Source organism: Phoca vitulina, unplaced genomic scaffold (genome assembly GCF_004348235.1).
Source record: "Phoca vitulina isolate PV1807 unplaced genomic scaffold, GSC_HSeal_1.0 scaffold13, whole genome shotgun sequence".
NCBI lineage: Eukaryota > Metazoa > Chordata > Mammalia > Carnivora > Phocidae > Phoca > Phoca vitulina.
Genome location: NW_022589716.1, coordinates 7391360 through 7419086, shown reverse-complemented (window position 1 = coordinate 7419086; position 27727 = coordinate 7391360). Strand labels below are relative to the sequence as shown.

The 27727-nt window shown below is 58.7% G+C and overlaps 2 protein-coding genes across 11 annotated transcripts; both read left to right on the top strand.

The window, feature by feature from the left end:
- Positions 1-3277: 3277 nt before the first annotated feature.
- Positions 3278-15524, top strand: LAMB2 (laminin subunit beta 2). Its single transcript, XM_032411274.1, has 33 exons — positions 3278-3350; positions 3438-3523; positions 3641-3813; positions 3905-4040; positions 4122-4195; positions 4607-4795; positions 4887-4950; positions 5185-5387; positions 5476-5596; positions 5928-6116; positions 6327-6506; positions 6626-6738; positions 7002-7081; positions 7171-7303; positions 7487-7645; positions 7723-7850; positions 9809-9941; positions 10122-10314; positions 10394-10537; positions 10759-10990; positions 11074-11237; positions 11321-11545; positions 11629-11846; positions 11958-12054; positions 12144-12516; positions 12611-12795; positions 13260-13501; positions 13586-13934; positions 14252-14459; positions 14537-14678; positions 14762-14938; positions 15035-15194; positions 15276-15524. The coding sequence occupies exons 2-33, from the start codon at positions 3439-3441 to the stop codon at positions 15410-15412; spliced, it is 5406 nt and encodes a 1801-aa protein (XP_032267165.1). The 5' UTR covers positions 3278-3350; position 3438; the 3' UTR covers positions 15413-15524.
- A 164-nt stretch (positions 15525-15688) lies between these two features.
- Positions 15689-27465, top strand: USP19 (ubiquitin specific peptidase 19). Of its 10 annotated transcripts, none has more exons than XM_032411272.1 (27): positions 15689-15881; positions 17389-17648; positions 17911-17946; positions 18118-18246; positions 18333-18466; positions 18544-18843; positions 18954-19113; positions 19301-19457; positions 19566-19637; positions 19753-19868; positions 19977-20191; positions 20282-20477; positions 20562-20695; positions 20804-20962; positions 21047-21157; positions 21652-21762; positions 21842-21943; positions 22910-23050; positions 23143-23261; positions 23515-23652; positions 23752-24065; positions 24170-24280; positions 24369-24585; positions 24669-24821; positions 24919-25079; positions 25161-25339; positions 27014-27465. In XM_032411272.1, exons 2-27 carry the CDS (start codon positions 17525-17527, stop codon positions 27128-27130), a joined length of 3906 nt encoding a protein of 1301 aa, XP_032267163.1. In that variant the 5' UTR covers positions 15689-15881; positions 17389-17524; the 3' UTR covers positions 27131-27465. The 10 variants fall into 10 exon arrangements, with proteins under 10 accessions (XP_032267163.1, XP_032267162.1, XP_032267160.1 ...); XM_032411271.1 differs by having other exon boundaries at positions 19971-20191; XM_032411269.1 differs by having other exon boundaries at positions 18541-18843.
- The last annotated feature ends 262 nt before the right edge of the window (positions 27466-27727 follow it).

Here is a 27727-nt window from a genome sequence, read left to right as displayed (position 1 = left end):
TTGGCCTGGCCCAAAAGGGCCACAGGAGCCCAAGGTGAGGCCTAATGGGCAGGCGGGTGGGCAGGTGGGGGTAAAGGCTAGGCTGAGGCAGAAGGAAGGGGCCAGGTGCCCTTGCTTATGTATCTGGGGAACCCAGAAGGCTGATTGGCCCTGCCTCAGCCAGTGGAGCTCTGAGTCACCTCTATCCCTCCCTGCCATCCCCTGCAGATGCTGCGGCCCAGGTCTCCTCAGCTGCCCTGCTTTCCCAGGAGGCCCTGCTTGGAGCCCAGGTTATGGCCACATTTGGAGAACCGGACAGCAACCTGGGAAAGGCCCGAGAGGCCCAGCAGTGGATGGAGCAGCTGCTTCAGGGGGTGGGCCAGCCAGGGACAGGGACAGCTGTGTGGGAGCTGAAACTGAAGGAGCTGGTCAACAGGGTGCAGATGTTGCATCCACAGCTTCTGAGACTCCTAGTCAAAGCGGGAGTGGTGGGTGGAGATATGGATCACTATAGGGGTTTCGCCAAGGCCAGGACTCTCTTCTAGCCATAACCTGGATGTAGGGCACTAGGGCATTTGGGAAATGCATTTCTCACTGGATCACCTGTCTTGTTTGCAGGAATGCAGGGATTGGGGACCTGGGATGACTGTGTTCCTGTACCCTGTGTTGTTCCCTCTTGCCCTGGGACCCTGCCCACTGCCCAGTGGGCTCCGCTTGCTTCCCGTAACTCTTCCGATAGCCTGGACACAGCTGCCACAGCCTTAGAGCAGCATCAGCAACTGGTACAGAGCCACTGGGGCCATGAATGGGGGCCAAGGTGGGGGAGTCATAGGGAACCATAGCTTGGCCATAGGGTTGCAGGAGACACATTCCACATCTTACCCACCCCTACCAGATGCAGCAAATCCAGGCCACAGCAAGCGCCACAGGAATCCAGGCCCGGGAGACATGGCATCGGACAAGGGGACCCTGGGGTGTGGCCACCATAGCGCATGTGCAAGCAACTGTGCAGATCCTCCTCTTGGGTACCTGTCTGCTTGTTGTGTGTCTGTTCACAGCTGAGGGCAGGGGCAGGTGGGCATCTGGGACACTGCTACGATACTCCTTCCAGAATGAGGAATACTCATAAGGGCTGACCAGAGGTCAGGTGGGAGCACTAGTATGCGGGTAAATATTTAACAATTGGCTGGAGGTCAAAGGGAACTGATTTGTAGTGTTTGCTAGTTTCCCTGGTATAAGTAAATCCACCATGGCTGACTTTAGTCTACCTACCGTTTACCAGCTGAGTCACAAAATTCCTGAAAATTTAACGTTTGGCTCTCATTAGCCCCCAGCACACCATGTAGTCATGTCAGAGGCAGGGTCAGTGAGAGGCTAGGGTCAGTGTTTGTTGGGTCAGAGATCAGAGTTCACATCTGAGATTCCTACCCTCATTCCCACAGAAGAAGGAGCAGATGCTGCAAGTGTGGAGCTCATGGCATGGCGTGGGCTGGGGGTGCCCCTCCCCCAAAATGGGGCAGTGGGCATTGCCCTCCGGCTGGGTCAGATCCAAGGTGCCCTCCCTGCACCAGACATCATAGGCCAGGAACTGCCCAGAGCTGAAGGTGTCCTCCATCAGGCACAGGGGTGGGGATGGGGTGGGATAAGGGTCAGATGGGAGGGTCAGAGTCAGAACAGGGATGGTGTGGGAGGGTCAGGGCTGGGGTCAAAGTTCAGAAGAGGGGTCAAATGTTGATTAGGGTTAGAGCTCATTTAGGTCAGAGTTAAGGTCATGACAGATTTGAGGACCAGGGTCAGAGATTAGGGCCAAAGGTCAGAGCGTGGCTCACATGACCTGATCCTCAGGGTTGGAGCGCCGCCTGGTGCAGAACGAGCAGATACTGGGCAAGAAGATAGCCACGCTGTGGGCCCTGGAGCTGCGGGCAGCAGAGTTGCTTGAGCACATGCGGCTATGGGCAAATGTGTATGCCACCTGCTGATTGCGGTCTATGGATGCCGGTAAGACAGACTCTGGGACTACCTGAGTGGCTCAAAGTGATTGACCCAAGAATCTCCTGACCTTGAGAGACCAAGGACCCCACTGAGTACCCATTGACCCTGAGTAACCCCCCATGGGACCCCATGATATCCTCCAGTGATTCTCTGTCCTTGAGAAACCAGATATCATGTAAAACTCAACAGAGGCATCTAGTGCCTTTGACCCTGATAGATCCTTTTCTGAGTGATCTAAAATTCTGAGTCACCTCTAGTATCCCTGAGCCCCCTCAGGTTGACTACATGAGCCCCGGGTAACTGGAGACCCCTACTCCAGATAACTGGAATAACTCCCAGAGACCTTGAAAGTCCAGTAGATTGACTGCTCCCCTGCTCAGACTCTTCTGGAGAAGCCTGGTGATTCCCTCCGGGGAAGAACCCCAACTTTCTCCCCCGGTCCCACAGCTCTGGGTACTCTCCACCTGGCCCCAGACAGAGTGGGCACAGCTGTGGCAGCTCAGAGCCACCAAGCCCTGGCCCTACAGACCTGCGGAGTCCCGTGGTCCCGCCTGTGGTCCCAGGGGCCAGGGTGGGGCACTTGCTAGCAGCCCGCATTCCAAGCCCGGGCTCAGGCCTCCCGGCGGGCCAGAAGGTCTGGAGCGGATGAATGGCCATAAGATCTGGATTCACTCACTGCCTCTGTCGACTGCCCAGCTCCCATTTTCACACTGGGAAACTGAGAAAGCACTTCTTGTGCCTACTTGTTGTAGTGACTAAGGGAGGTGGAGAGCCCTGGAGCCGTGACTTGGGCAGAGGATGACCTTTCTCCATCTTTCCTCCTACCCCGTTCTTGTCCTGTCGCTTGGACCAGGCCAACCTAAAGTCTCCCACCTCCCTAAATAGAGGAGCTTGATCTCTGTGTGTGCCCTCTCACCTCCCCGCTGTTGCTGGAGCCCTGGGACTGAACAGCCTCACTGATGGTGACTTCCACAGCACCTACAATGCTAGGGACAAAGACTGTGTTCCGTGGGCCATTTGAAGTCTCAGATCAGACTCTTTTTCCTTAGCTCATGCCACACCTCCTCCTTGGTGCGCCCCCTAACTGTGGTGGCTTAAAGACAACCCCCCTTCCCCTTGCTCTGCACGGGTCTGGGCAAGGGAGCTCAATAAAGATTTGCAGGTGAGCTGGCCTGTGTCTGGTTTCTAGAATGAGGGTGGCTTCTGGAGAGGTGGGAGGGGAACCTCTGTGTGGAAATGTACTCCTGCCCAAAATCCACTCCATGCTTTCCTTCTTGCCGTGCTTCTCAACTTTGCTCAAAGTCGCAGGACTCAGCTAGTGTAGGGGCCGCGGGCTGGAGGATTGAGTGGGAAATCAGCCGCGGACTTACGCGGGCAGGGTATGCACGGAACCCCAAGGGAGGGGGAAGGTGGGCACAGGCTCTGGACCTCTTATCACCCCTCATCTGGATTCCCCTCCTCTCCAGGATGGAGCGGGCCTCAGGGGACCGAGGGAGGGACCTGCGGGGACAGCCTGGGCCCTGGGAGCTTCGACTGGGCCTACTGCTGAGTGGTGAGAGGGCCTGGTGAAGGCCTGGGGTTTGTGGGATGCGATGGTGGGTCCTGGGGGAGCCAACCCTGGGGCTACTGGGTGGGAGCGCAGCAGAACTGGCTGACCCACTGTTCCCAGTGCTGGCCACCGCCCTGGCCCAGGCGCTGGCCCCGGATGTGCCAGGCTGTTCGAGGGGAAGCTGCTACCCTGCCACAGGTGACCTGCTAGTCGGCCGTGCTGACAGACTAACTGCCTCATCCACCTGTGGTTTGCATGGCCCCCAGCCCTACTGCATCGTTAGTCACCTGCAGGTGCGCCTGGGTGGGATGGGCGTACTGGGGGGTAGGGGCTGCTGCCACTGCCTGAGACACTGACCCTGACCTTGACTCTGACCCAACCCAGGATGAGAAGAAGTGCTTCCTGTGTGACTCCCGGCGCCCCTTCTCTGCTAGAGACAACCCAAACAGCCATCGCATCCAGAATGTAGTTACCAGCTTTGCACCACAGCGCCGGGCAGCCTGGTGGCAGTCAGAGAATGGTGAGGCCGTGGGTGGGGCATGGGGTGAGCAGGGTTGCCCACCAGTAGTCTCAAGTCCCTGACCTCCGACTCCTGCCCCAGGTGTCCCCGTGGTCACCATCCAGCTGGACTTGGAGGCTGAGTTTCATTTCACGCACCTCATTATGACCTTCAAGGTGCCCGCATGTCTGGGAGCCTGCTTGAATCACCCTGCTTGGCTCCCCATTGCCCCTGAACAGAGTCCCAGCTCCTTAGCCCAGTCTTGCTGAGCTCATATGCTGTGTTCTGTCTGGCTGCATGGGAGGCTCCTTCGTCTCCCACACCTTCTGCTGCCTTCTGCCTCCAGGCCTTTGCCCATGCTGCCCCAACGTGAGGCTGGATTAGGTGCTGCCTCCCTGGGCCCCATGACCCCTGAGCCTTCCCCCTAGAAGTGGCTACCCTTCCTGACTATTGCTTGGCTTCCAGTGGTCACCCCCACCTGTCCATGAGCTGCTTCAGGGCAAGCCCCAGCTGGGCAGGGCTCTCTTGATGGGCCTGGGCCAGACTTGAGTCCTGATATTCACTGATCAGCCATGCCCCCCACCCAGACATTTCGTCCTGCTGCCATGCTGGTGGAGCGCTCAGCTGACTATGGACGCACCTGGCATGTGTACCGATATTTTTCGTATGACTGTGGGGCTGACTTTCCAGGAGTCCCACTCGCCCCCCCACGGCACTGGGATGATGTAGTCTGTGAGTCCCGCTACTCAGAGATTGAGCCATCCACTGAAGGCGAGGTGAGAGCTGGGATCTGACATGGGGCAGGAAGAGGGGGATGATGGGCCTGAGGCAGGGTCCAGTGTCTCTAATGGCTCCATGTCCCTCCAGGTCATCTATCGTGTGCTGGATCCTGCCATCCCTATCCCAGACCCCTATAGCCCATGGATCCAGAGTGAGTGTTCCTCTCTTTGAGCCTGGCACAGTCCCAGCGTCCGGCTGGTGACTATTTGGGGCCTCAGTAGCTATTTTGGGTGCTTCTTGGGGCAGGTGCCAAGTCCAATTTAGCTCATATAGCAGTAGACAGAAGGTCTCCCAAGGTGACCTTGGCAGCTGCAGCCCCTGAGTGGGCATGGGGCAACAAGAGCCTGCCTGGCCAGCTGGCTCCCAATCCTTTCCCCCCACTTAGACCTGCTGAAGATCACCAACCTACGGGTGAACCTGACACGCCTGCACACACTGGGGGACAACCTGCTCGACCCACGGCGGGAGATCCGTGAGAAATACTATTATGCCCTCTACGAGCTGGTTGTGCGTGGCAACTGCTTCTGTTATGGACACGCCTCGCAGTGTGCACCCGCCCCAGGAGCACCAACCCATGCTGAGGGCATGGTGAGGGACTTCAGCTGGCTGGAATAGGGCTGGGGGCAGGGACAGGCCTGGCTGGACAGTGCTGACCACTTGCCTCTCTGCCTCCTAGGTTCATGGGGCCTGCATCTGCAAACACAACACTCGTGGCCTCAACTGTGAGCAATGTCAGGATTTCTATCATGACCTGCCCTGGCATCCAGCTGAGGATGGCCACAGTCATGCCTGCAGGAGTGAGTGAGGTCCTGGTCCCTGCAGCCCCAGAACACTGTGGCCTGGCTGTGCCATGGGTAGAACTTAGAGCTGGTTGGTCAAGCGCCTAACACCCAGGCTATGTCCGAAGGGTGTCCAGGCCTTGATGCCCCTAGGGTCTCCCTTAACCCTCTTCCAAGTCTTCTCTGGTCAGGGGCCCAGTATGATGCTGAAACCTTAAAGTATCTGAGCCCCCACCCACAAATTCTGGCCTGTGTCAGGGACCTGCAGTATCACTGGGACCCCTACACCCCTTATCCTCAGGACGTGGTCCCTCAACGGGCCTTTGTCCTGCCTTCCCCTCCCCCCAAGAGTGTGAGTGCCACGGGCACGCCCACAGCTGCCACTTTGACATGGCTGTATACCTGGCATCTGGCAACGTGAGTGGAGGTGTGTGTGATGGATGTCAGCACAATACAGCTGGGCGCCACTGTGAGCTCTGCCGACCCTTCTTCTACCGTGACCCAAGCAAGGACCTCCGGGACCCAGCTGTGTGCCGCTGTGAGGCTGGGGTTGGGCATGGGAGAGGGAAGGCTGAGTCTGGGGTAGGAACTAGGAGGCCAGACTGCTGTCCAGGTTGCAGGGGTTTGGGGTGGGGGTGGGGGGCATAGGGTGGAGCCAGGCTGGGAATCCAGTGTCGGGGAAGCTAGGGAGATGCGTGGTCCTGGGCTAGTTGGGATAGGGTGACCCTGCATCTCTTTTTGCCCTCAGCCTGTGACTGTGACCCCATGGGTTCCCAAGACGGTGGTCGCTGCGATTCCCATGATGATCCTGCCCTGGGGCTGGTTTCGGGCCAGTGTCGCTGCAAAGCACATGTGGTGGGCTCTCGCTGTCAGCGGTGCCGTGATGGCTTCTTCGGGCTCAGTGCCAGCGACCCTGCCGGCTGCCGGCGTATGTGCTTCTTGCCCTCGCTCCCGTCCTGACCTTAACCCTGACTTCTTACTTTTGGCCCAACTCAACACCAGCACTGCCACAGCTCCCCAGAGTGTGATGGGTCTCCTTCCCTGCAGGGTGTCAGTGTGATGCACGGGGCACAGTGCCTGGGGTCACCTCCTGTGACCCCAACAGTGGAACCTGTTTCTGCAAGCGTCTAGTGACTGGACGTGGCTGTAACCGCTGCCTGGTGCGACTGGAGGGGCTTGGGGGTCTGGGGTCCTGCACTTATCCGGGCTAGGGGGTGGTGTCTATGCCCCACTGGGTGGGTGCGGAGATCTTAGGGTCCATTCCTGGCTGAGAGGCCTCAGGTCTGGGAGGTGAAGGGTGGGAGCCATGGTCTAGGGACCGTGTTTTCACCAAGGGGTGGTAGAGGCTGAGAGCTGTCACTGGATTCCCAGATGGGTGGCAAGGGGGTCTGTTTCTAGCCCCCAGCAACCTCCTCTCCCCTAGCCTGGTCACTGGGGCCTGAGCCATGACCTGCTTGGCTGCCGTCCGTGTGATTGCGACGTGGGTGGTGCCTTGGATCCCCAGTGAGTGCTGTATCAGGGGTCCCAGGAGGGGTGGGGAGAGATCCTGGGCAGGATAGGGGGCCCTTCTTGAGTACCTGTGGGCTTCCCAGGTGCGATGAGGCCACAGGCCAGTGCCGCTGTCGCCAGCACATGGTGGGGCGGCGCTGTGAGCAGGTGCAGCCTGGCTACTTCCGGCCCTTCCTTGACCACCTAACTTTGGAGGCCGAGGACACCCGAGGACAGGTAGGGGGCAACGTTGGAGGGCAGGGCTTGGGTTGGAGAGGTGGAGTTGTGGGTGGTACTTGTCTGGGGAGGGTGTCCGGCCTTGGACAGGGCCTCGGCTGAAGAGCTGGGGTGTGAGGACAGGCTGCGGCAGAAGAGATGGTGTCTCACCTGAGCACCCACCCTGAGCTGCATCCCTCCCAGGTGCTCGATGTGGTGGAGCGCTTGGCGACCCCTACTGGGACTCCATCCTGGACAGGCCGGGGCTTTGGTAGGCTGCAGGAGGGTCAGACACTGGAGTTCCTGGTGGCCTCTGTGCCGAGAGCCATGGACTACGACCTGCTGCTGCGCTTGGAGCCCCAGGTCAGACCCTGTGAAACCTGACCGAGAGCTGAACCTCCGGGTGTGGTAGCGTTTCCTTCATCATCCTATCCCCTCAGGTCCCTGAGCAATGGGCAGAGATGGAAGTGACTGTGCAGCGCCCAGGGCCTGTGTCTGCCCACAGCCTGTGTGGGTATGTGCTGCCCAAGGATGACCACATCCCAGGGACTCTGCAACCAGAAACCAGGTGAGGGTACCAATGGTAGCATCTGTAATGGTGGAGGGTTGTGGGCCAGCCCTAATTCCCTGAAGGACACTTGGAAGATGCCGCTGCTCATTCATCTGTCCCTTGCTTCAAGTGCCTCCTCCTGAGTGCTGTTTGCCAGGTGCTGTTAGGCATGGCACAGGTCAGAAGAAGGAAGTAGAACATGTCGTGCTCTTGTAGGGGTGTGAGTTCCAGAGGCCTGTGGCAAGATTTAATGGGAAGCCATTCAGTGTCACTATAGGGAATGCCCACAGGGGAAAGGCAAGGCATCAGTGCATTCTGAGCCCACAGGGGAAAGGCAAGGCATCAGTGCATTCTCTGATAAGAAATGTTTTCTTACATTTTGGGTAGAATTTTTTTCATGTATCTTTTTTCATCACCTTTTTTTTTTTTTTAAAGATTTTATTTATTTATTTGAGAGAGCGAGAATGAGAGAGAGAGAGAGCATATGAGAGGGAGGAGGGTCAGAGGGAGAAGCAGACTCCCTGCTGGGCAGGAAGCCCCATGCGGGACTCGATCCCGGGACTCCAGGATCATGACCTGAGCCGAAGGCAGTCGCTTAACCAACTGAGCCACCCAGGCGCCCCTCATCACCTTCTTTTTTAACATTTTATTATTTAAGTATTCAAACAATACACGGAGTGGAGAGAGCAATGTATAATGGGCCGTACCCATTATAGACATTTTACCAAATGCGATTTGCTTTTAACAAAGATCCCTCTACTTGAGGAGTGGAAAATAGACTTAAAGATGGAGGCTTTTTAGTTAGCTGAGTGACAGTGGATTGGACAGAGGTTTAGCAGTTGATGCGACAAGATGATGAAGGTTCCAGAGGGTTCCAGCGGCAGAGCTGATGGCTCAGATATTTAGGAAGGAGAAAGTGGAAAGATGACTCTAGCGTTTTGGGCTTGTTCATCTGGGTGAGGATTGGGCTCTTTACTGAGATAGAGACATAGGGAGAAGCAGTTCCGAGGTACTTAGGCATGGAGGAGAAGGCCAGTGGCTGGTTGGATTTGTGTGTCTGGAATTACTGAGAGGCCTCAAGCTGGAAATATAAATCTGGGACTTGTCACTAAAGGGTTAGGTCTAAGTGAAATGACCAGAGAAAGGAAAGAGGGCCAGAACCAAGCTGTGGGGTGTTTGAGACCAGTAGAGAAGGAGGATTTGGGGGTGGGGGAAAATCAGCAGTGTGGACAGGGTTCTAGAAGGGGAGAGAAGAGTGTCTCAGGAAGAAGGGTGCACTGCTTTCATTGCATGCCGCTGAATGCTGGAGCAGACAGGGACAGAGAGGAGGCTGCTGGGTTTGGCCACATGGAGGTCGTTGGTGAGCTTGGTACAGGCTGTCCCCATGCATGTTGGCATAAAAACTCCATTGGCGTGGGAGGCAAGAGTGGTGGCAGTGACCACAGTCCGGTTTTAGGAATTTGTTGGGCAGGAAAGCAAAGACAAGGTAAGAGCTAAGGGAGACTCAGGGATTGAGGGAAGATGTTTCCAAGGGAGATAAAAGAACCCTAGCATGGGTTTGCAGACTGATGAGAATAACCTAGGAAAGGCAGGGCCAGGTGGCAGGCGGGGATGATGTAGTCTTGGTGAAGAAGAGCAGAGGTTGGAGGTCAAGGTTGGAGGAAGTGTGAGGGGGCCGTTAAAGAAAAATGGGCGGCTATTTGTGCCAGGGAAATGCTGTGTGGTTGCAAGGTTGTAGGGAGTGTTTTTAGAGATTGGTCTGCACAGGTGTGGGATTCCAGTGAGGCATGTCTGTGGGAATCTCCTGCATAAATTCTCTGTCAGGCTTTCCAGCTGTCTGTTGGCATGACCCAGCCCAGCCTAGTGTCTTTCTTGGCCAGTGATTTGGTTGCTGGTGTGCAGGGTGGGGAGGCCTAGGATGGTGGGTACAGGGTCCCTGGGTGAACCTCATACCTGTTTTTATCCCCCCCCCCCAGGTATATGGTATTTCCCAGACCTGTCTGCCTCGAGCCTGGCATCTCCTACAAACTGCATCTGAAGCTGGTGCGAACAGGGGGAAGCGCCCAGACCGAGGCTCCCTACTCTGCACCCAGCCTGCTCGTTGACTCGGTGAATAGCCCCTCTCCCCACACCGACCAAGAAGGCAGGGTGTGCGGGATGGGACCTGTAGCGGGGGCCGGACGGGAGGGGCCCGTGACAGAAGAGGCAGGCCCGGGTGGTGCTCAGTGCTCTGGCAGTGCCGATAGCGTCCTGGGTCTGGGCCTCACTCTTCCTTGCTCATCGCTTCAGCTGGTGCTGCTACCCCGTGTCCTGGTGCTGGAGATGTTTAGTGGGGGGGATGCTACTGCTCCGGAGCGCCGTGCCGCCTTTGAACGCTACCGCTGCCACGAGGAGGGGCTGGTGCCCGGCAAGACCCCTCCCTCGGAGGCCTGCGCCCCCCTCCTCATCAGCCTGTCCGCCCTGCTCTACAACGGTGCCTTGCGTGAGTGTCTGTGCTGTGGGCTGGTGGGGCAGAGGTGTGGGGCCCCAGTCTGACTTGGCCCTCTCCCCCTGGCCCACAGCCTGTCAGTGTGACCCCCAGGGCTCACTGAGTTCTGAGTGCAATCCCCACGGCGGCCAGTGCCTTTGTAAACCTGCGGTGGTGGGGCGCCGCTGTGATCTCTGTGCCCCTGGCTTCTACGGCTTTGGCCCCACAGGCTGTCAAGGTAACTGCCTGCCTTTCTTCCCTCTTATTCTCTCTCCTCCCCACGACTGTCCCCCGTCCTCCCTCCGACTGTGCTTCTTCCTTTCTCTGACTCTGAGTTAGAGCCCATACTCCCAGCACTGGGGCACTGGAAGTTCTCTTCGATTCCTTGACTTTCCTGCCCTGACCCCACCTAGATTCCCTCAAACCCCTTCCCTGGCTCAGCCTCTGCCTTGCCCCCAGCCTGCCAGTGCAGCCCAGAGGGGGCACTCAGTGGCCTGTGCGAGGGGACCAGCGGGCAATGCCCCTGCCGAACTGGTGCCTTCGGGCTTCGCTGTGATGGCTGCCAGCGGGGCCAGTGGGGATTCCCTAACTGCCGGCCATGTGTCTGCAACGGGCATGCAGACGAGTGTGACACCCGCACGGGAGCTTGCCTGGGCTGCCGCGATCACACAGGGGGTGAGCACTGTGAAAGGTGAGCCTGGAGCAGCTGGGAGAGGGTGGGTGGGTGGGAAGGCTGCTCCAGGAGCACATCTCTCCTCCTGTTGCTCCCCGAAGGTGCGTTGCTGGCTTCCATGGGGACCCACGGCTCCCATATGGGGGCCAGTGCCGGCCCTGTCCCTGCCCTGAAGGCCCTGGGAGCCGGCGGCACTTTGCTACTTCTTGCCATCGGGATGGGTACTCCCAGCAGATCACGTGCCACTGTAGGGCAGGCTACACAGGTGAGTAGATAGATAAGGTGCAGGCGTGGGATCAGGGTGGGGCAGCTGAACTGAATACTCATGCCTTCCCCAAATGTGGGCAGGGCTGCGGTGCGATGCTTGTGCCCCTGGGTACTTTGGGGACCCGTCAAGGCCAGGTGGCCAGTGCCAACCATGTGAGTGCAGTGGGAACATTGACCCCACGGACCCTGATGCCTGTGACCCCCGCACGGGGCAGTGTCTGCGCTGCTTACACCACACGGAGGGGCCACACTGTGCCCACTGCAAGCCTGGCTTCCATGGGCAGGCTGCCCGACAGAGCTGTCACCGTGAGTGTGGGATTGGGAGGGGATGGCGGGGGTCGGGCTCTGCTGCTCGGGCTCCCCTTGATTAATGTGCTTGACTGGCCCAGGCTGCACCTGCAACTTGCTGGGTACAGATCCCCAGCAGTGCCCGTCCACTGACCGCTGCAACTGTGACCCAAGTAGTGGGCAGTGCCCATGCCTCCCCAATGTCCAGGGCCCCAGCTGTGACCGCTGTGCCCCCAACTTCTGGAACCTTACCAGTGGCCATGGCTGCCAGCCCTGCGCCTGCCACCCAAGCCGAGCCAGAGGCCCCACCTGCAATGAGGTACAGGACCCTCCTGTGGATCCCTGGGTGGATGGGGCCAGCTGTCTGTCTCGAGTCTCAAGAGCTTAGCCTCTGATTGAAGCGCTGACCTCTGCCCTGTTCCCACTCTAGTTCACAGGGCAGTGCCACTGCCATGCTGGCTTTGGTGGGCGAACCTGTTCTGAGTGCCAGGAGCTCCACTGGGGAGACCCTGGGTTGCAGTGCCGCGGTGAGAGAGTCAACAGGGCCAGGGTGGCTGGGGGGCTTCCCAGGATGCCCCACTGGCACCCTAATTCTGTGGTCTGCCCTTTCCCGCAGCCTGTGATTGTGACCCTCGTGGAATAGACACACCTCAGTGTCACCGCTCCACGGGGCACTGCAGCTGCCGCCCAGGCGTGTCAGGCGTGCGCTGTGACCAGTGTGCCCGTGGCTTCTCAGGGGTCTTTCCTGCTTGCCTGCCATGCCACGCATGCTTCGGGGACTGGGACCGCGTGGTACAGGACTTGGCTGCCCGTACACGGCGCCTGGAGCAGCGGGCACAGGAGCTGCAGCAGACGGGTGTACTGGGTGCCTCTGAGAGCAGCTTCTGGCACATACAGGAGAAGCTGGGGACTGTGCAGGGGATTGTGGGTGCCCGCAACGCCTCAGCTGCCTCCACTGCGCAGCTCGTAGAGGCCACAGAGGATCTGCGGTGCGGATGGGCCTGAGGATACATGGAGGGATGGGGCGGAGACCCTGTGGACCAGGGCTGAAGCTTCTCTAAACACCACCCCCTACTGGCACAGGCGTGCAATTGGAGAGGCCACTGAGCACCTGACCCAGCTGGAGGCAAAACTGACAGATGTGCAGGATGAGAACTTCAATGCCAACCATGCACTGAGCAATCTGGAGCGAGATGGGCTTGCACTTAATCTCACACTGCGGCAGCTGGATCAGCATCTGGACCTGCTCAAGCATTCAAACTTCCTGGGTGAGCTGTTGGCCAGCGAGGCAGGTGGACCAGGGTTGGGTGATTTTTTTTTTTTTAAGATTTTATTTTTTTGAGAAAGAGAGAGAGAGTACAAGCAGGGGGAGCAGCAGAGGGAGAGGGAGAAGCAGGCTCCTCGCCGAGCAGGGAGCCCGATGCAGGGCTCAATCCCAGGACTCCAGGATCATGACCTGAGCCGAAGGCAGACGCCCAACCGCCTGAGCCACCCAGGTGCCCCTTTTTTCTTTTTTTTTTTTTTTAAGAGAGAGAGCGAGCAGGGAGGAGCAGAGGGAGAGGGAGAGAGAGAGTATCTTAAGCAGTTTCCACGCCCAGCGCAGAGCCCAACGCAGGGCTTGATCTCACGACCCTGAGATCATGACCTGAGCCAAAATCAAGAGTCGGACGCTTAATCCAGGCGCCCCGGGTTAGGTGATCTTCAGCTGACTGCCAGCCTCTGCCCAATGTAGGTGCCTATGACAGCATCCGCCACGCCCACAGTCTGTCTGCAGAGGCAGAACATCGTGCCAACACATCGGCCTTGACGGTGCCCAGCCCTGTGAGCAGCTCAGCAGATACTCGGCACCGGACAGAGGTGCTGATGGGTGCCCAGAGGGAGGACTTTAACCGCAAACACATGGCCAACCAACGGGCACTAGGCGAGCTCTCTGCCCGTGCCCGTTCCCTGAGCCTGACCGCCATAAATGAACTGGTAAGGCACAGTGTGGGGTGGGACATGTGGCTGTGGCTGTGGCTGTTCCTTCCACAGGGCCCTGACTTGTTCTGTGCCTGGCAGGTGTGTGGACCCCCAGGGGATGCACCCTGTGCTACAAGCCCTTGCGGGGGTGCTGGCTGTCTGGACGAGGACGGGCAACCCCGCTGTGGGGGCCTCGGCTGCAATGGGGCAGTAGCCATGGCGGACCTGGCACTGGGTCGGGCCCGGCACACACAGGCAGAGTTGCATCGGGCTCTGGCAGAAGGTGGTGGCATCCTCAGCCAGGTGGCTGAGACCCGTCGGCAGGCAGGCGAGGCACAACAGCGGGCCCAGGCAGCCCTGGACAAGGCTAATGCTTCCAGGGGACAGGTGGAGAAGGCCAACCAAGAGCTTCGGGAACTTATCCAGAATGTGAAGGACTTCCTCAGCCGTGAGCCTCCCGTGTGGCCCAGGCCATGTGGTTGTTTTACCTGTGTCTGTGTTCATACTTGTGTCCCTGGGCTCATACTCGGGCTGGCACTGGACCTGTGTTTATGACTCCATGTCTAATCCCTCAACCCTTGCCTATATGTGGTCCTGAAGTCCATGACCCCGAGTGTGTGCTCACTTACAGTTCCTGTCCTTGTAGTTACATCACTATGCCTATTAACAACCCCATATTCCATGTGTGGTCCCACACCCCAAGATTGTGTCTGATGCCCATGCCGGAGAATCTGTGTCCCTAAGCCCTTGCCTGTGTCCCCATAGAGGAGGGGGCTGATCCCGATAGCATTGAGATGGTGGCCACACGAGTGCTAGAGCTCTCCATCCCAGCATCACCTGAGCAGATTCAGCACCTGGCAGGCGAGATTGCAGAGAGGGTCCGGAGCCTGGCGGATGTGGACACAATCCTGGCGCGTACCGTGGGAGATGTGCGTCGGGCAGAGCAGCTGCTACAAGATGCCCAGCGGGCAAGGTCTGATCATGATCCTGGCCCCTATCCTTGACACCTGGTCCTGATACTTACAGGCCCTGATTCCCTCTCTTCCTCAGGAGCCGGGCTGAGGGTGAGAAACAGAAGGCAGAAACAGTACAGGCAGCACTGGAGGAAGCCCAGAGGGCCCAGGGTGCTGCTCAGGGTGCCATCCAGGGGGCAGTAGTCGACACACAGGACACGGAGCGGACCCTGCACCAGGTGTGGTCTCTCTGGGACATCAGTAGGGCAAGATTATGGGCACGCACACATGACCTGTTTAACCCTGGGTCCACCCGTAACAGGTGCAGGAGAAGATGGCAGGTGCGGAGCAGGCACTGAGCTCTGCAGGGGAGCGGGCTCAGCAATTGGATGGTCTTCTGGAGGCTCTGAAATTGAAACGAGCAGGGAATAGCCTGGCAGCCTCTAGTGCTGAAGAAACAGCAGGCAGTGCCCAGGGTCGTGCCCGGGAAGCTGAGCAGGTGGGTTGAGGTTGAGGCAGAGCCAGCTGGTGGGGGTTGGGGTAGAGGCCGGGGTCCACTGGGCCACCACGCTGACTTTGCCCTCTATATTCCCAGCTGCTGCAGGGCCCACTAGGCGACCAGTACCAGACAGTGAAGGCCTTGGCTGAGCGCAAGGCCCAGGGGGTGCTGGCTGCACAGGCGCGGGCAGAGCAACTTCGGGATGAGGCTCGAAGCTTGTTGCAGGCTGCTCAGGACAAGCTGCAACGGCTGCAAGGTGAGGACTGGGGTGGGTGGAACGCCAGAGGTGTGGGGCTTGTGGGAGACGGACCCTTCAGCTGAGACCTGCCCCTCCTAGAGCTGGAGGGCACCTATGAGGAGAACGAGCGGGCACTGGAAGGCAAAGCAGCCCAGCTGGATGGGCTGGAGGCCAGGATGCGTAGTGTACTTCAAGCCATCAACTTGCAGGTCCAGATCTACAACACCTGCCAGTGACCCCTGCGCGATTCCTACCCCAGTCCCCAGCCCCGCCCCGCCCCCGTTACTGCCTCTGCATGGAAAAGTTCCTAGCCTGACCAGGCCCCCAATAAACCGCTGTGAATCCCCAGTGTGTCGTCTGGACTGTGATTTGGGGAGGGCGGGGTCTCTGGGCGGAACCTCAGGATGCCACCAGCGGGGGGCCAGGGCGAGGCCAAGGCACCGGAGCCCCGCCTCCTCCGTTCGGGCCCGCCCCGGAGCTACCCGCCGCCGCGTGCCCGCTCCCACCGGAAGTGCGTCACCAGCTAAGCGCTCAGCCACCCGCGGCCGTAACTAGAAGTCGAAACAAAACAAGCGGCTGAGGCGGCGGCGGCGGCGACGGGACGGGGGAGGGGCGCGCCGGAACCGGAACCGATCAGGCGCCGGAACCGGAACCGAGAGCGGGTTGCCAGGGCCCTAAGAGGGCTGGCGGCGGCGGCCTCGCTCGGTGAGTGGGACGGGCCGCAACTGGCCTGTCTGGCTGGAGCCAGGGAGGCCGCGACGCGGGCCCCGGGCTGCCTGTTCAAGGTCACGGGCCGTGCCAGCCTCGAACCCTCGAGCCCAGCGGCGTGCCGGGCCCACCGATGCAGGCGGGGCCGTTAGTCTACGCCCGGGGTTGGCCTCCTGCCTCAGAGAGGGCTGGCGGCGAGCGAGGGCGCCTTCCTGGAGGAGGTGGTGGCGGGCCCAGGGTTTGGAGGCTGGAGCTGAGTCGCAGCCCGGTCGGGGCGCTGGTCTGTAGTCAGTAACCCCCGCAGCAGTATAGGCCGGCATGGTCTCTAGACAGCCCCTTTCTTGTCTCGGTGTCCCCGGGAGAATGGGGAGGGACGCGACCTTAAGCTGGGGCCTGGTGCAAGGAGGTGGAGGGTGTCCACCCCTCGGCTCTGGATCTGTCGTCATTAAAGATCCAGCCCACTAGTCCCGCATAGAAGAACGTCCCTCTCTATCCCCCGCCACACATACACCTTGGGGAACACAAAGTAGTCACTGTTTGCTCTGCTACCATCTCAGGCCAGGCTTGAGGCCGCCACAGGTCCTCGGTTCATGGTTCATCCCCACCGTTATCTCAATTTCGAGAACTTTATTTTGGTTGGAAAAACAGTCCAGAATTACGGGGGAGGGGGGGGTCTGTGGGAAACTGGGTAGAAGGTCTCTAGCCCAGTGCTGATGAGCGAGTGGACCTGGGAAGGAAGGGGATGATGTCTGTTTCATTCTCAAACTGGATGCCTGTCCTGCTTTGGCTCTGGGGCAGGGTTGCTGCTGAAAGGGTAGTGTGACAGCCAGATATCCTTTTCACCCCAGCTTTTGCAGGCCCCTCTCTGGTTGGGACAGCAGTTGGAGAGAAAAATCCCTCCTGGGATGTAGGAAGAAAAACCAGGCAGTGCATAGGAACAGGTTCAGAGGAGGGTGGGAGCTGGCAGGTGGCAGGTGGAGCACCTTAACGCCAGAACCGTGCCTGGGCAGTGGCAGCGCCTGGGCTGAGCCTGTCTTCAGCCACGGAGCCTGGTCCCCTTGCTGCTTGATTGTCTTCTCCTTTCTGCCTTCCTCCTCCACCTCCTACTTCTCGGGTGGTGACTAAGCAGCCAGTGAGAGTGAGGAAAAGTGAGCACCCTGCTCAGAGGGCCAGCCCTGTGGGCTGGAGCCATGGCTCCTCTCCAGATCGGTTGAGGATCCTGGTTCCAGGCCATGGCTGCCTTCACCGGGTGCCTCCTCAGTGAGGCTCCCATCTTTGTAGGGGTCTGTAGGGCAGGCATCTAGGAGTCTCTGCTGGAAGTTGTTGTTGCTACTTGTATTGTTTATTCCCCCTTCAGAATAGTCTGAGAGTGTCCAGGGCTACATTAGGTGGTGGAGAGATACTGCTCTGTAGGCTTGGTTGTATCCTGCGTTGCTGAGCCCTGGCTGTAACCAAGGAGCAAATTGTTGGGCCTTGGTAGTGATCACTGGTCCCTTCTCATTAGGCTGTCGGTTCCTTGTTGGAGAATTTGGCCACAAAGAGTTGCCAAGATAGCTGGGCCAGGAAGAAAGCGCCGTAGCCCTGACCCAGACGCCGTTGCCGACCCCGGGGCACTCTGGCTGTCGACCAAGCGGCTCAAGATGTCTGGCGGGGCCAGCGCCACGGGCCCAAGGAGAGGTCCCCCAGGATTGGAGGAGGCCACCAGTAAGAAGAAGCAGAAGGATCGAGCAAACCAGGAGAGCAAGGATGGCGATCCTAGGAGAGGTGATTGTGGCATTCCCAGAGTGCTTGTGGTCTCCTCCTCCACCCTGTTGAGCATACAGATTAGGGACTGAGAGATGACATTTTTGCTCTTCCTTCTGTTTTGGTCTGATACTGAGAGAAGGACTCACAGCAGTCTGGGTAGAGCCTCAGCTTTAAGGTCTGTGTGCCTGGCTGAGATCCTAAAGTTGGTGCTTGTTGGGGTGGTGGGGTCTTGGAGGCTGCCTCCCCATCATCATTTCCTGGTTCTTTTCTTTGTTGTCAGGGTCAGCATCCTCTCGGGAGGAGCAGGCCAAAGAGGGTGAGTAATTAGTAGGCCTTTTGGGTGCTAGAGTGTTAAGGGCGAGGAGGGAGCACTGGGGCTATAGCCTTCATCTGGAGCAGTTCCGTTAGGGCTAGGTCTCTGGTACCTGTTTATCCCCATCAGGAATTTATGGAGACTCTCATACTCTCACTTGTACTCCTCTTACAGAGTTGTTGCTTGATTGGAGGCAGAGTGCAGATGAGGTGATTGTCAAGCTGCGTGTGGGAGCGGGTCCCCTGCGGCTGGAGGACGTGGATGCTGCTTTCACAGACACAGACTGCGTGGTGCGGCTTCCAGGTGCGTCCATCTGCCCCGAGCCCAGCAGTGTATTTGAAGCCTCTGATATTCCCCACCCTAGCTCACTGCCCCTCCTCTGTCTCCAGGTGGTCGGCAGTGGGGTGGTGTTTTCTATGCTGAGATAGAAAGTTCTTGCGCCAAAGTACAAGCCCGTAAAGGTGGCCTCCTGCAGCTGGCACTGCCCAAGAAGGTGCCTCTGCTCACGTGGCCCTCTCTTCTGGTAAGTTCCACAACAGAGTAGGGTAGGGATACCCAGTGTGGTTGACAGGGCCTGACTGCTATTATCTTTGGTAGAAGAAACCTCTAGGGACCCAGGAGGCGGTACCTGGGCTGCGGTGCCAGGAGAATGGGCAGGAGCCCTCTCCCATTGCCCTGGAGCCAGGCCCTGAGCCCCGTCGGGCTAAACAGGAGGCCCGGAACCAGAAGCGGGCCCAGGGCCGTGGTGAGGTAGGCGCAGGGGCTGGCCCTGGGGCCCAGGCGGGGCCCAGCGCCAAGAGGGCTGTGCATCTCCGCAGAGGGCCAGAGGGGGAAGGGTCCAGAGATGGGCCTGGACCCCGGGGTGATGCCCCCCCTTTCTTGGCTGAGACAGCCACCCAGGTGAGAGTGGGATACCTGTGGGAGATGGGAGGGTTGGGAAATGGACTGCAGTGGGGGGGGCCACCTGCCAGACCTACAGCTGATCCTGCCCATAATCTTGCCACAAATAGGCCGAGGCTGAGGAACAGCTCCGGGTACCACCGCTGAACCCCCAGACCTGCCTCTTGGGCTCAGAGGAGAATCTAGCACTCTTGGCAGGAGAGAAGACCGTGTCCCCCAGGAATGATCCAGTCTCCCCAGCCATGGCCCGGAGCAGAGACCCTGAGAAAGGTGACCGTTCCAAAGAGGAGATGGTAGTGGCAGCAGATGCTATAACCTTGGTGGATGGTAAAGGTGGGGCTGGGGGTGAGCAGGCAGAGCCCTAGGTTGGGTTGCAAGGTTGGCGGGTGGATTGGGAATAGAACAGCAGTGGGCCAGAAGCTGTCCTGGGTGGTGCTGAGCTGTGGTCTCAACGTAGAGCCGGAGTCCATGGTGAACCTGGCATTTGTCAAGAATGACTCATACGAGAAGGGGCCAGATTCAGTGGTGGTGCACGTCTATGTGAAAGAAATCCGCAGGGACACCTCTCGAGTGCTTTTCCGCGAGCAGGACTTCACGCTTATCTTCCAGACCAGGTGGGTGGGTGGGCAGGACATGGGGCAGAGGGTACACTTCAGGCAGGACAGTGTGTCTCATGCTCTTCCCACCCTTCCTCCTGCCCTGTCCCTGTTCTGCTTTGGCAGGGATGGAAACTTCCTGAGACTGCACCCGGGCTGTGGGCCCCATACCATCTTCCGTTGGCAGGTGAAGCTCAGGTGGGTGGTTCTCGGCCCCAGTACTACGCCTGTCCCACCCTGGGCTCCATCTCCCTGGCCCATCTAGCCCGACACCTACTCCACCTAAGTCCCTGAGTTCAGCCTTTCCCCACAGGAACCTGATTGAGCCCGAGCAGTGCACCTTCTGCTTCACGGCCTCTCGCATTGACATCTGCCTCCGTAAGCGGCAAAGTCAGCGCTGGGGGGGCCTGGAGGCCCCAGCTGCACGAGGTCTGCACACGAGCTCCCTTCATTGTCCAGCCCACATAACCCGGACCCCCACCCCCTGCCACATGCAGCTAACCACCAGCCCCCTCATTCCCCCTTTTTAAGGTGCAGTGGGTGGTGCAAAGGTTGCCGTGCCGACAGGTCCAACCCCTCTGGATTCAACCCCACCAGGAGGTGCCCCCCACCCCCTCACGGGCCAGGAAGAAGCTCGGGCTGTGGAGAAGGAAAAACCCAAGGCTCGATCTGAGGACACGGGGCTGGATGGTGTGGCGGCCCGCACCCCCATGGAGCATGTGGCCCCAAAGCCAGAGCCACACCTGGCCTCAGTGAGAATCCTGGGGTGGGAAGGAGAGGGCCAAGATAAGAGGCTGGAGAGCCTCAGGGCTGCTCTCTCATGCCCCTCCTTGCTCCCACAGCCCAAGCCCACATGTATGGTGCCCCCGATGCCCCACAGCCCCGTGAGTGGAGACAGTGTGGAGGAAGAGGAGGAGGAAGAGAAGAAGGTGTGTCTGCCAGGCTTTACTGGCCTTGTCAATCTAGGCAACACCTGCTTCATGAACAGTGTCATTCAGTCTTTGTCTAACACTCGGGAGCTCCGGGACTTCTTCCACGGTGAGAGCAGGGCCGGGAGCCCAGGGCCGTGGGCAGAGGGGATACCTTTCTCTGCTCACACCTCTACTTGGCTTCTGTCCCTAGACCGCTCCTTTGAGGCCGAGATCAACTACAACAACCCACTGGGGACTGGTGGGCGTCTGGCCATTGGCTTTGCCGTGCTGCTCCGGGCACTGTGGAAGGGCACCCACCATGCCTTCCAGCCTTCCAAGTTGAAGGTGATCTGTGGCCTCTCCCACCCTGGCTAGAGAGGGTGGGGAAGGCTCGCCAGCTGGGTACATGGTGGGTGTTGGGGCTCCATGCTCACACTTGGCCCCTGCATCCAGGCCATTGTGGCGAGCAAGGCCAGCCAGTTCACAGGCTATGCGCAGCATGATGCCCAGGAGTTCATGGCTTTCTTGCTGGATGGGCTGCACGAAGACCTGAATCGCATTCAGAACAAGCCCTACACAGAGACCGTGGACTCGGATGGGCGGCCCGATGAGGTCAGGGTTGGGGGCAGAGGTGGGCATATCTCATGCACATCCTAGTCCCCAGGTCTCCTTGATCCTCACCACTCTGCTCCTCAGGTGGTGGCTGAAGAAGCATGGCAGCGGCATAAGATGAGGAATGACTCTTTCATCGTAGACCTATTTCAGGGCCAGTATAAGTCGAAGCTGGTGTGCCCTGTGTGTGCCAAGGTGTGAAGGGATCCCCAGAAAAGCGGCTCCTAGCTTGGCCTAGCTAGCCTGGGTCAAATTGGGGTTGGGGGGTGCGGCATGTGCATCTTTAGATGTTGTTTGAGCAAAGAGGCTGATAGGCCTTCAGCTTCTTTGTGGGCTGCAGAGGTCAGGCTGGGTAGCTTTCCAACTGAGGTAAAAGGGGTGTTTGGGCTCAAAGACAGCCATAAGGTGGGGCAGGGGTAGGGGTAAGATTAGAAAGACACGTAGGGTACGAGTGAGGGGCAAATTGATATGTGGCAAGGCTGAGCAAGGCCTCAATTGCTGGAAAGAGCGAATATTCTCTCCTGGTGGCCCTCCTGGTCTGGTCTGTCCAGTATTCTCAAGCCAGAGAGTTTCCTGGTTGGCCCTGAGGCCCTGAGAGCCATCTGAGTGCCTGGATTGGGCTCCCTGGGTGGGAGCATCCTGTCCCCCACTCCCGGTACAGCCACCTAGTGCCACTTGTGCATCTGCAGGTCTCCATCACTTTTGACCCATTCCTCTACCTGCCGGTGCCCTTGCCACAGAAGCAAAAGGTTCTCCCTGTCTTCTATTTTGCCCGGGAGCCCCACAGCAAGCCCATCAAGGTGAGAAGTAAGCTCCTATTTCTGGGCAATCCCAAACACCCTGGCCCACCTCCCCCATGGACTCTACTCTTGTTACCAGTTTTTGGTGAGCATCAGCAAGGAGAACTCCAGCGCAAGTGAAGTGTTGGACTCCCTCTCTCAGAGTGTGCATGTGAAGCCTGACAACCTGCGTCTGGCTGAGGTACATCTGTCCTTCCCCAGGCTTTTAGGCACGTGGATACGTGTATGTACTTAGAGCACAGAGGCATGTGTGAATGGTCATTGGCATCTGATCTGTACACGTACCCACGAATGTGTGTGTGACTGCCCGAAACCCGTAGGTGTGCTAGGGCTTGAGGCATGAAGCCAGGCATTTGGGCTGTGCAGCACACATGCCCTCAGTTCCCCGGGTTGCCGTCGTCGGAGTTTACACCCCCTTTTGGTGGGGACCCTCCATCTTCATACAAGGAGCTGGAGCTGCAGGACTATCTTTCTAGCAGCTATGGTTCTCCCTCTATCCTGCTGCTCCCTCACAGTATCCCAGATCTGGGTGCTAGTCTTTCCCAAAAGTTCCTAGCTTCCAGCCTGGAGGTGCTCTTTTCTTGGGGGATAAAAATGGGAGGGAGCCTGGGGCGCCTGGGTGGCTCAGTTGGTTAAGCAACTGCCTTCGGCTCAGGTCATGATCCCGGAGTCCTGGGATCGAGTCCCACATCGGGCTCCCGGCTCAGCAGGGAGCCTGCTTCTCCCTCTGACCCTCTCCCCTCTCATGCTGTTTCTCTGTCTCTCTCTCTTTCTCTCAAATAAATAAATAAATAAAATCTTAAAAAAAAAAAAAAATGGGAGGGAGCCTTTCTGATGTGGCCCTCCACAACAGCCATGGTGCAGTCTCAGCAGGGCCCCACTAATTGATAGAGTGGAGGCCCCCGGTAGGGAGTGCTGGTTTGGTTGCTACCTTTCCCGGTCCTGGCTTTCAGGCTCTCCGATGCACCAGGCTACTTACTCTGTTGGCCACGGAAGCTGGTGCCAGCAGAGGCATATGCTGCTTTGGGGCCACAGTCCCCACCCTGCTGCCCACACCCAAGTTCAGGGCCAAGTCTTCTTGTGCGCTGAGGCAGGGCTAGAGAAAGGGCTCGTCCTCACGTAGGATCTGTGTGTTCTCTGTCCCCAGGTGATTAAGAATCGTTTCCACCGTGTGTTCCTGCCCTCCCACTCACTGGACACTGTGTCCGCATCTGACACACTCCTCTGTTTTGAGCTGCTATCCCCAGAGTTGGCTAAGGAGCGGGTGATGGTGCTAGAGGTGCAGCAGGTAAGTGAGGACCAACCTGATGGTACAAGGCCCCGTGGGAGGGGGGCATTCTCACCCGAGCTGGCCTTGCTGAGCCAGACACCCTGCCCTAGCGCCCCCAGGTGCCCAGCATCCCCATCTCCAAGTGTGCAGCCTGCCAGAGGAAGCAGCAGTCAGAGGATGAGAAGTTGAAGCGCTGTACCCGGTGCTACCGTGTGGGCTACTGCAACCAGTGAGGAACCCCTCATCTCCCCCTCCCTATCCCTCCTCTCCACGTTTCACTTGCCACCCTACCTCCTCTCCCCATAAAGGCACATGTTTTAAGCCCTCCACTTAACCATTCTACTCTGCCAGGCTCCGGGGGCGGGGTGGAGGGGACAGAGCAGGGCTGGTGCGCGCAGTTCCTAAGGCCAGAGGCTAGCTCCCAGTGGCGAGGCATAGGAGGTGGGGCTGAAGCCCTATTCTTAGTTCGCCCTTCCCTCCAGGCTCTGCCAGAAAACCCACTGGCCTGACCACAAGGGTCTCTGCCGCCCTGAGAACATTGGCTACCCATTTCTGGTCAGTGTACCTGCCTCACGTCTCACTTATGCTCGTCTTGCTCAGCTGCTAGAGGGCTACGCCCGGTAAGTGCCCAGTGGTTGGATTAGGGTGGGGTAGTTGGGGGAGCAGAGATGCTAGGTAGGCTTGTCCGGATTCTTACTTGCCTTGCTGCCTGTTGCCAGGTACTCTGTGAGTGTATTCCAGCCACCCTTCCAGCCTGGCCGTATGGCCTTGGAGTCCCAAGGCCCTGGCTGCACGACACTGCTTTCCACTAGCTCCCTGGATGCTGGGGACAGTGAGAGGGACCCAATTCAGCCACCTGAGCTCCAGTTGGTGACCCCTGTGGCTGAGGGAGACACAGGGGTCCCACGGGCATGGGCGGCCCCTGACCGGGGCCCTGTGCCCAGCACCAGTGGAGTTTCTTCTGAGGTGCTGGTCAGTGGGCCTGTTGAAGTTGGCTCCTTGCCGGCTGGTGAGAGAGTGTCTCGGCCCGAAGGTAAGAGTCTGCTAGAAAGCTCTGCAGCCGGGGTAGGGGAGGTTGGGGGAAGCTGATTTAGGTCCTGGTAGGTAGAAGAGCTCTGATAGTATGTTTTTTCACAGCTGCTGTGCCCGGATATCAGCACCCAAGTGAAGCCATGAATGCGCACACACCCCAGTTCTTCATCTACAAAATTGACGCATCTAACCGAGAGCAGCGGCTGGAGGACAAAGGTGTCTGAGGCTGTGGGTAGGAGCCATGGGGTGGGTTGGGCTGGCCACTCTCCACAGCTACATGACCCCTCTCCCTGCTCATGTCTAGGAGACACCCCCCTGGAGCTGGGTGAGGACTGCAGCCTGGCTCTAGTGTGGCGGAACAATGAGCGCCTGCAGGAGTTCGTGTTGGTAGACTCCAAGGAGCTGGAGTGTGCTGAGGATCCAGGCTCTGCTGGTGAGGCTGCCCGTGCTGGCCACTTCACTCTGGACCAGTGCCTGAACCTCTTCACCCGGCCTGAGGTGCTGGCGCCTGAGGAGGCTTGGTGAGGACGGGGCGGCAGGCAGGTAGTGGGGCAGGGTGGGGTGGAGATCTGCTGGTCTTGACCCCACCTCTGTCCGCTATCAGGTACTGCCCGCAGTGTAAACAACACCGAGAGGCCTCCAAGCAGCTGCTGCTGTGGCGCCTTCCTAACGTACTCATTGTGCAGCTCAAGCGCTTCTCCTTCCGGAGTTTCATCTGGCGTGACAAGATCAACGACTTGGTGGAGTTCCCTGTTCGGTGAGCACTGAGCCCTGGTGCCGTAGTCAGGGCATGGGCGGGGGTAGCATCCTGGGTACCTTTTGACTTTCTCACCTTTCTCTGGCTGGGACCACAGGAACCTGGACCTGAGCAAGTTCTGCATCGGTCAGAAAGAGGAACAGCTGCCTAGCTACGACCTGTACGCCGTCATCAACCACTACGGAGGCATGATCGGCGGCCACTACACCGCCTGTGCACGCCTGCCCAGTGACCGCAGCAGCCAGCGCAGCGACGTGGGTGAGGGCACCCGCAGCCAGCAGGACAGGTGGTAGGGGTGGCGGTGCAGGTTATGTTCACACTCTTCCCACCTCGCTGTAGGCTGGCGCTTGTTTGACGACAGCACGGTGACGACAGTAGACGAGAGCCAGGTCGTGACGCGTTATGCCTATGTACTCTTCTACCGCCGGCGGAACTCTCCTGTGGAGAGGCCCCCCAGGGCAGGTCACTCTGAGCACCACCCAGATCTAGGCCCTGCAGCTGAGGCTGCTGCCAGCCAGGTGAGGCATGGGAGAGGCTGCGCAGGCTAGGGAGCTCCGCTCACAGACGGGAGGGGGTGGGGCACAGCCTCCTCTCCTCCAGCCCTCGGGCCCTGGAGTCTTGGGATTCATGATCCTCTTACATCAGAGACCCAGCTGGAGGGATCCCCATGTTGTAGTGACACTTATAAAGGTGCACACACACCAGCACGTTGCTGTTGGCGTGCATATAGGCACCCTCTTGGCACAGGCTAAGTAGCTGCTCTGAACCTCACTGGGTAGAGGGATGCCGTAGACAGACTGTACGTTACATTCTCCCAGCTTCCCTCTGCACCTTCCTCACGTGCCAGCCAGCCCACAGACCCTCACTTGTCATAACTCCTTTGTTCTGATGTGCACTCAGGACAGGGCCTATCTAGGCTGGCCATGGGCTAGGGTGGCCGCCACCCTCTCTGAGGTGAGCGTCTGTCTCTGCCCAGCCCTTGGGGTCTTCTATCCCTTACTGACATGGGGTGCCATAGGCCTGGTGGGTGGGCACAGCTGCATCTCTTTTCTGGACTGGTTTCTTCCTTGCTATCCTCTCCTCCCTTGAGTCCTCTCCGCTCAGATGCAGAGGAATCCCGATAGAAGACAGTGGTCACAGTCTATCTGGACATGGGTGGGAGGGAGCCAGATTACTCGGGTTGGCAGCTCTATCCTCCATGAGCTCCTCTGTGGGAGCCCCGGGCTAAAGAACCGACCAGCTAACTATCTGCCCCCTCCCCCGGCCAACCCCTTTGGGAAGCTGCATGTCAATTGGGAAGCTTCTTTAGGGGGCCACAATGCTGTCAAGATTCGCCTGCCTTGGTGCTCTGTCTAGACAACCCTGCGAATGGTCCACTTGGTTCCCGCCTGCCCACCTCCCTGCTGCTTGACTTGGGTTGTGTAAGGGTTAGTGCCAGTCACTTTGGGAGGGACTTCCGTGGCCAGGGGTCTTGGGGACACTGGGTCCCTCCCCACCCCCTGCCCCAGGTGCTGATGGCCGTTTCCACACACTGTAGGCTTCCCGGATTTGGCAGGAGCTGGAGGCCGAGGAGGAACCGGTACCCGAGGGGCCTGTGCCCCTGGGTCCCTGGGGACCCCAAGACTGGGTGGGCCCCCCACCACGTGGCCTTACCACACCAGATGAGGGCCGCCTCCAGTACCTTGTTCTGGGCATCGTGGCAGCTTTGGTGGCCCTCATGCTCAACAGGTTCTATTCTCTGGTATTCCAGAGTCGCTGGAGATGAGCTCGCCTGCAGGCAGCTGCTGTGAGCTGGCTCACCTGCCTGCCCACCGGGCAGTGCCTGCCTCTGTGGTGGGGATCACCTCTGGGCTTGGGCCTCAGTGTGTTCATCTGGTGGGAGAGGGTGGAGAATGTGGCTCCTGCAGGGGCAGAGCATCCTAGGGTGGGTATCCGTCCAGCTGTCTGTCCGTTCGTCCTGCTGCTCTGACCCTTGGCCTGGGGCTTAGCCCTGCCCAAACAGCTTCCTGTATTTAAAGTGTTAATAAAGTGAGACTGTTCAGGCCCGATCTTGTCTCTCTGTCTCAACGCCGCTGCTGTCTGCGCCTGCCCTGGGACCCTCCCTTGGGTGCCGGGGCTCTGAGCCAGCACCCCCGGGATGCCAGGCAGCATACCGGGCAGCCCCCAACCCCTGTCCTCATATTCTGTTGCAGGGACTAGGCCCTGGCCAGGCCCCCGAGGTGGCCCCCACGCGGACAGCCCCTGAACGCTTCGCCCCCTCTGTGGACCGCCCAGCCCCCACCTACAGCAACATGGAGGAGGTCGATTAGCAGGTCCCTGGCTGGTGGGGTGGGGTGGGGACTGGGTTTGGGGAATTCCCGACAGAGGGCCAGCTCTTTTCCGCTTCTCCTTCTCTAACCCAGAGGACACTGGCTTCATCAGTGGGGGTTGGGGGTATGATTGAGGTGGGAACCTCACAGGTTGGGCCCTCTTCTCAGCTTGACCCCCCCCAACCCATGGGCCTTGGCTTCTCCAGCCACCCCCAGTGCTGCGTGATTTGATTCTCAGTTGTACCTTCAATTCTTTCTGACTCGCATCATAAACGTTATAATTTTATTCTAAAAATTGTATTTTTTTTTTTTTTTTTTTTGCATTTTGGAAGTGATTGCTGCTGTTTAAATATATTTTAAAAATAAATGATAAATAAGCAGACTTAGTGACTGTGATGCACCAGGTGCTGTGGCCACCTCTCCCCATCCTCTAGAGGGTGTGTGTGTGTGTGGGTGTGTTTGTGTTTGTGTGTAGGTGTGTTAAAGACCCTGAAAGTGCTCTGGTCTGAGGAGAGATAGTGGGGTCCCACCTCAGCCCCTATGGGTCACGAAGCCATCAGTTTTCTGGGGCCTACCCGCTGCCCTTTGATCCTGCCA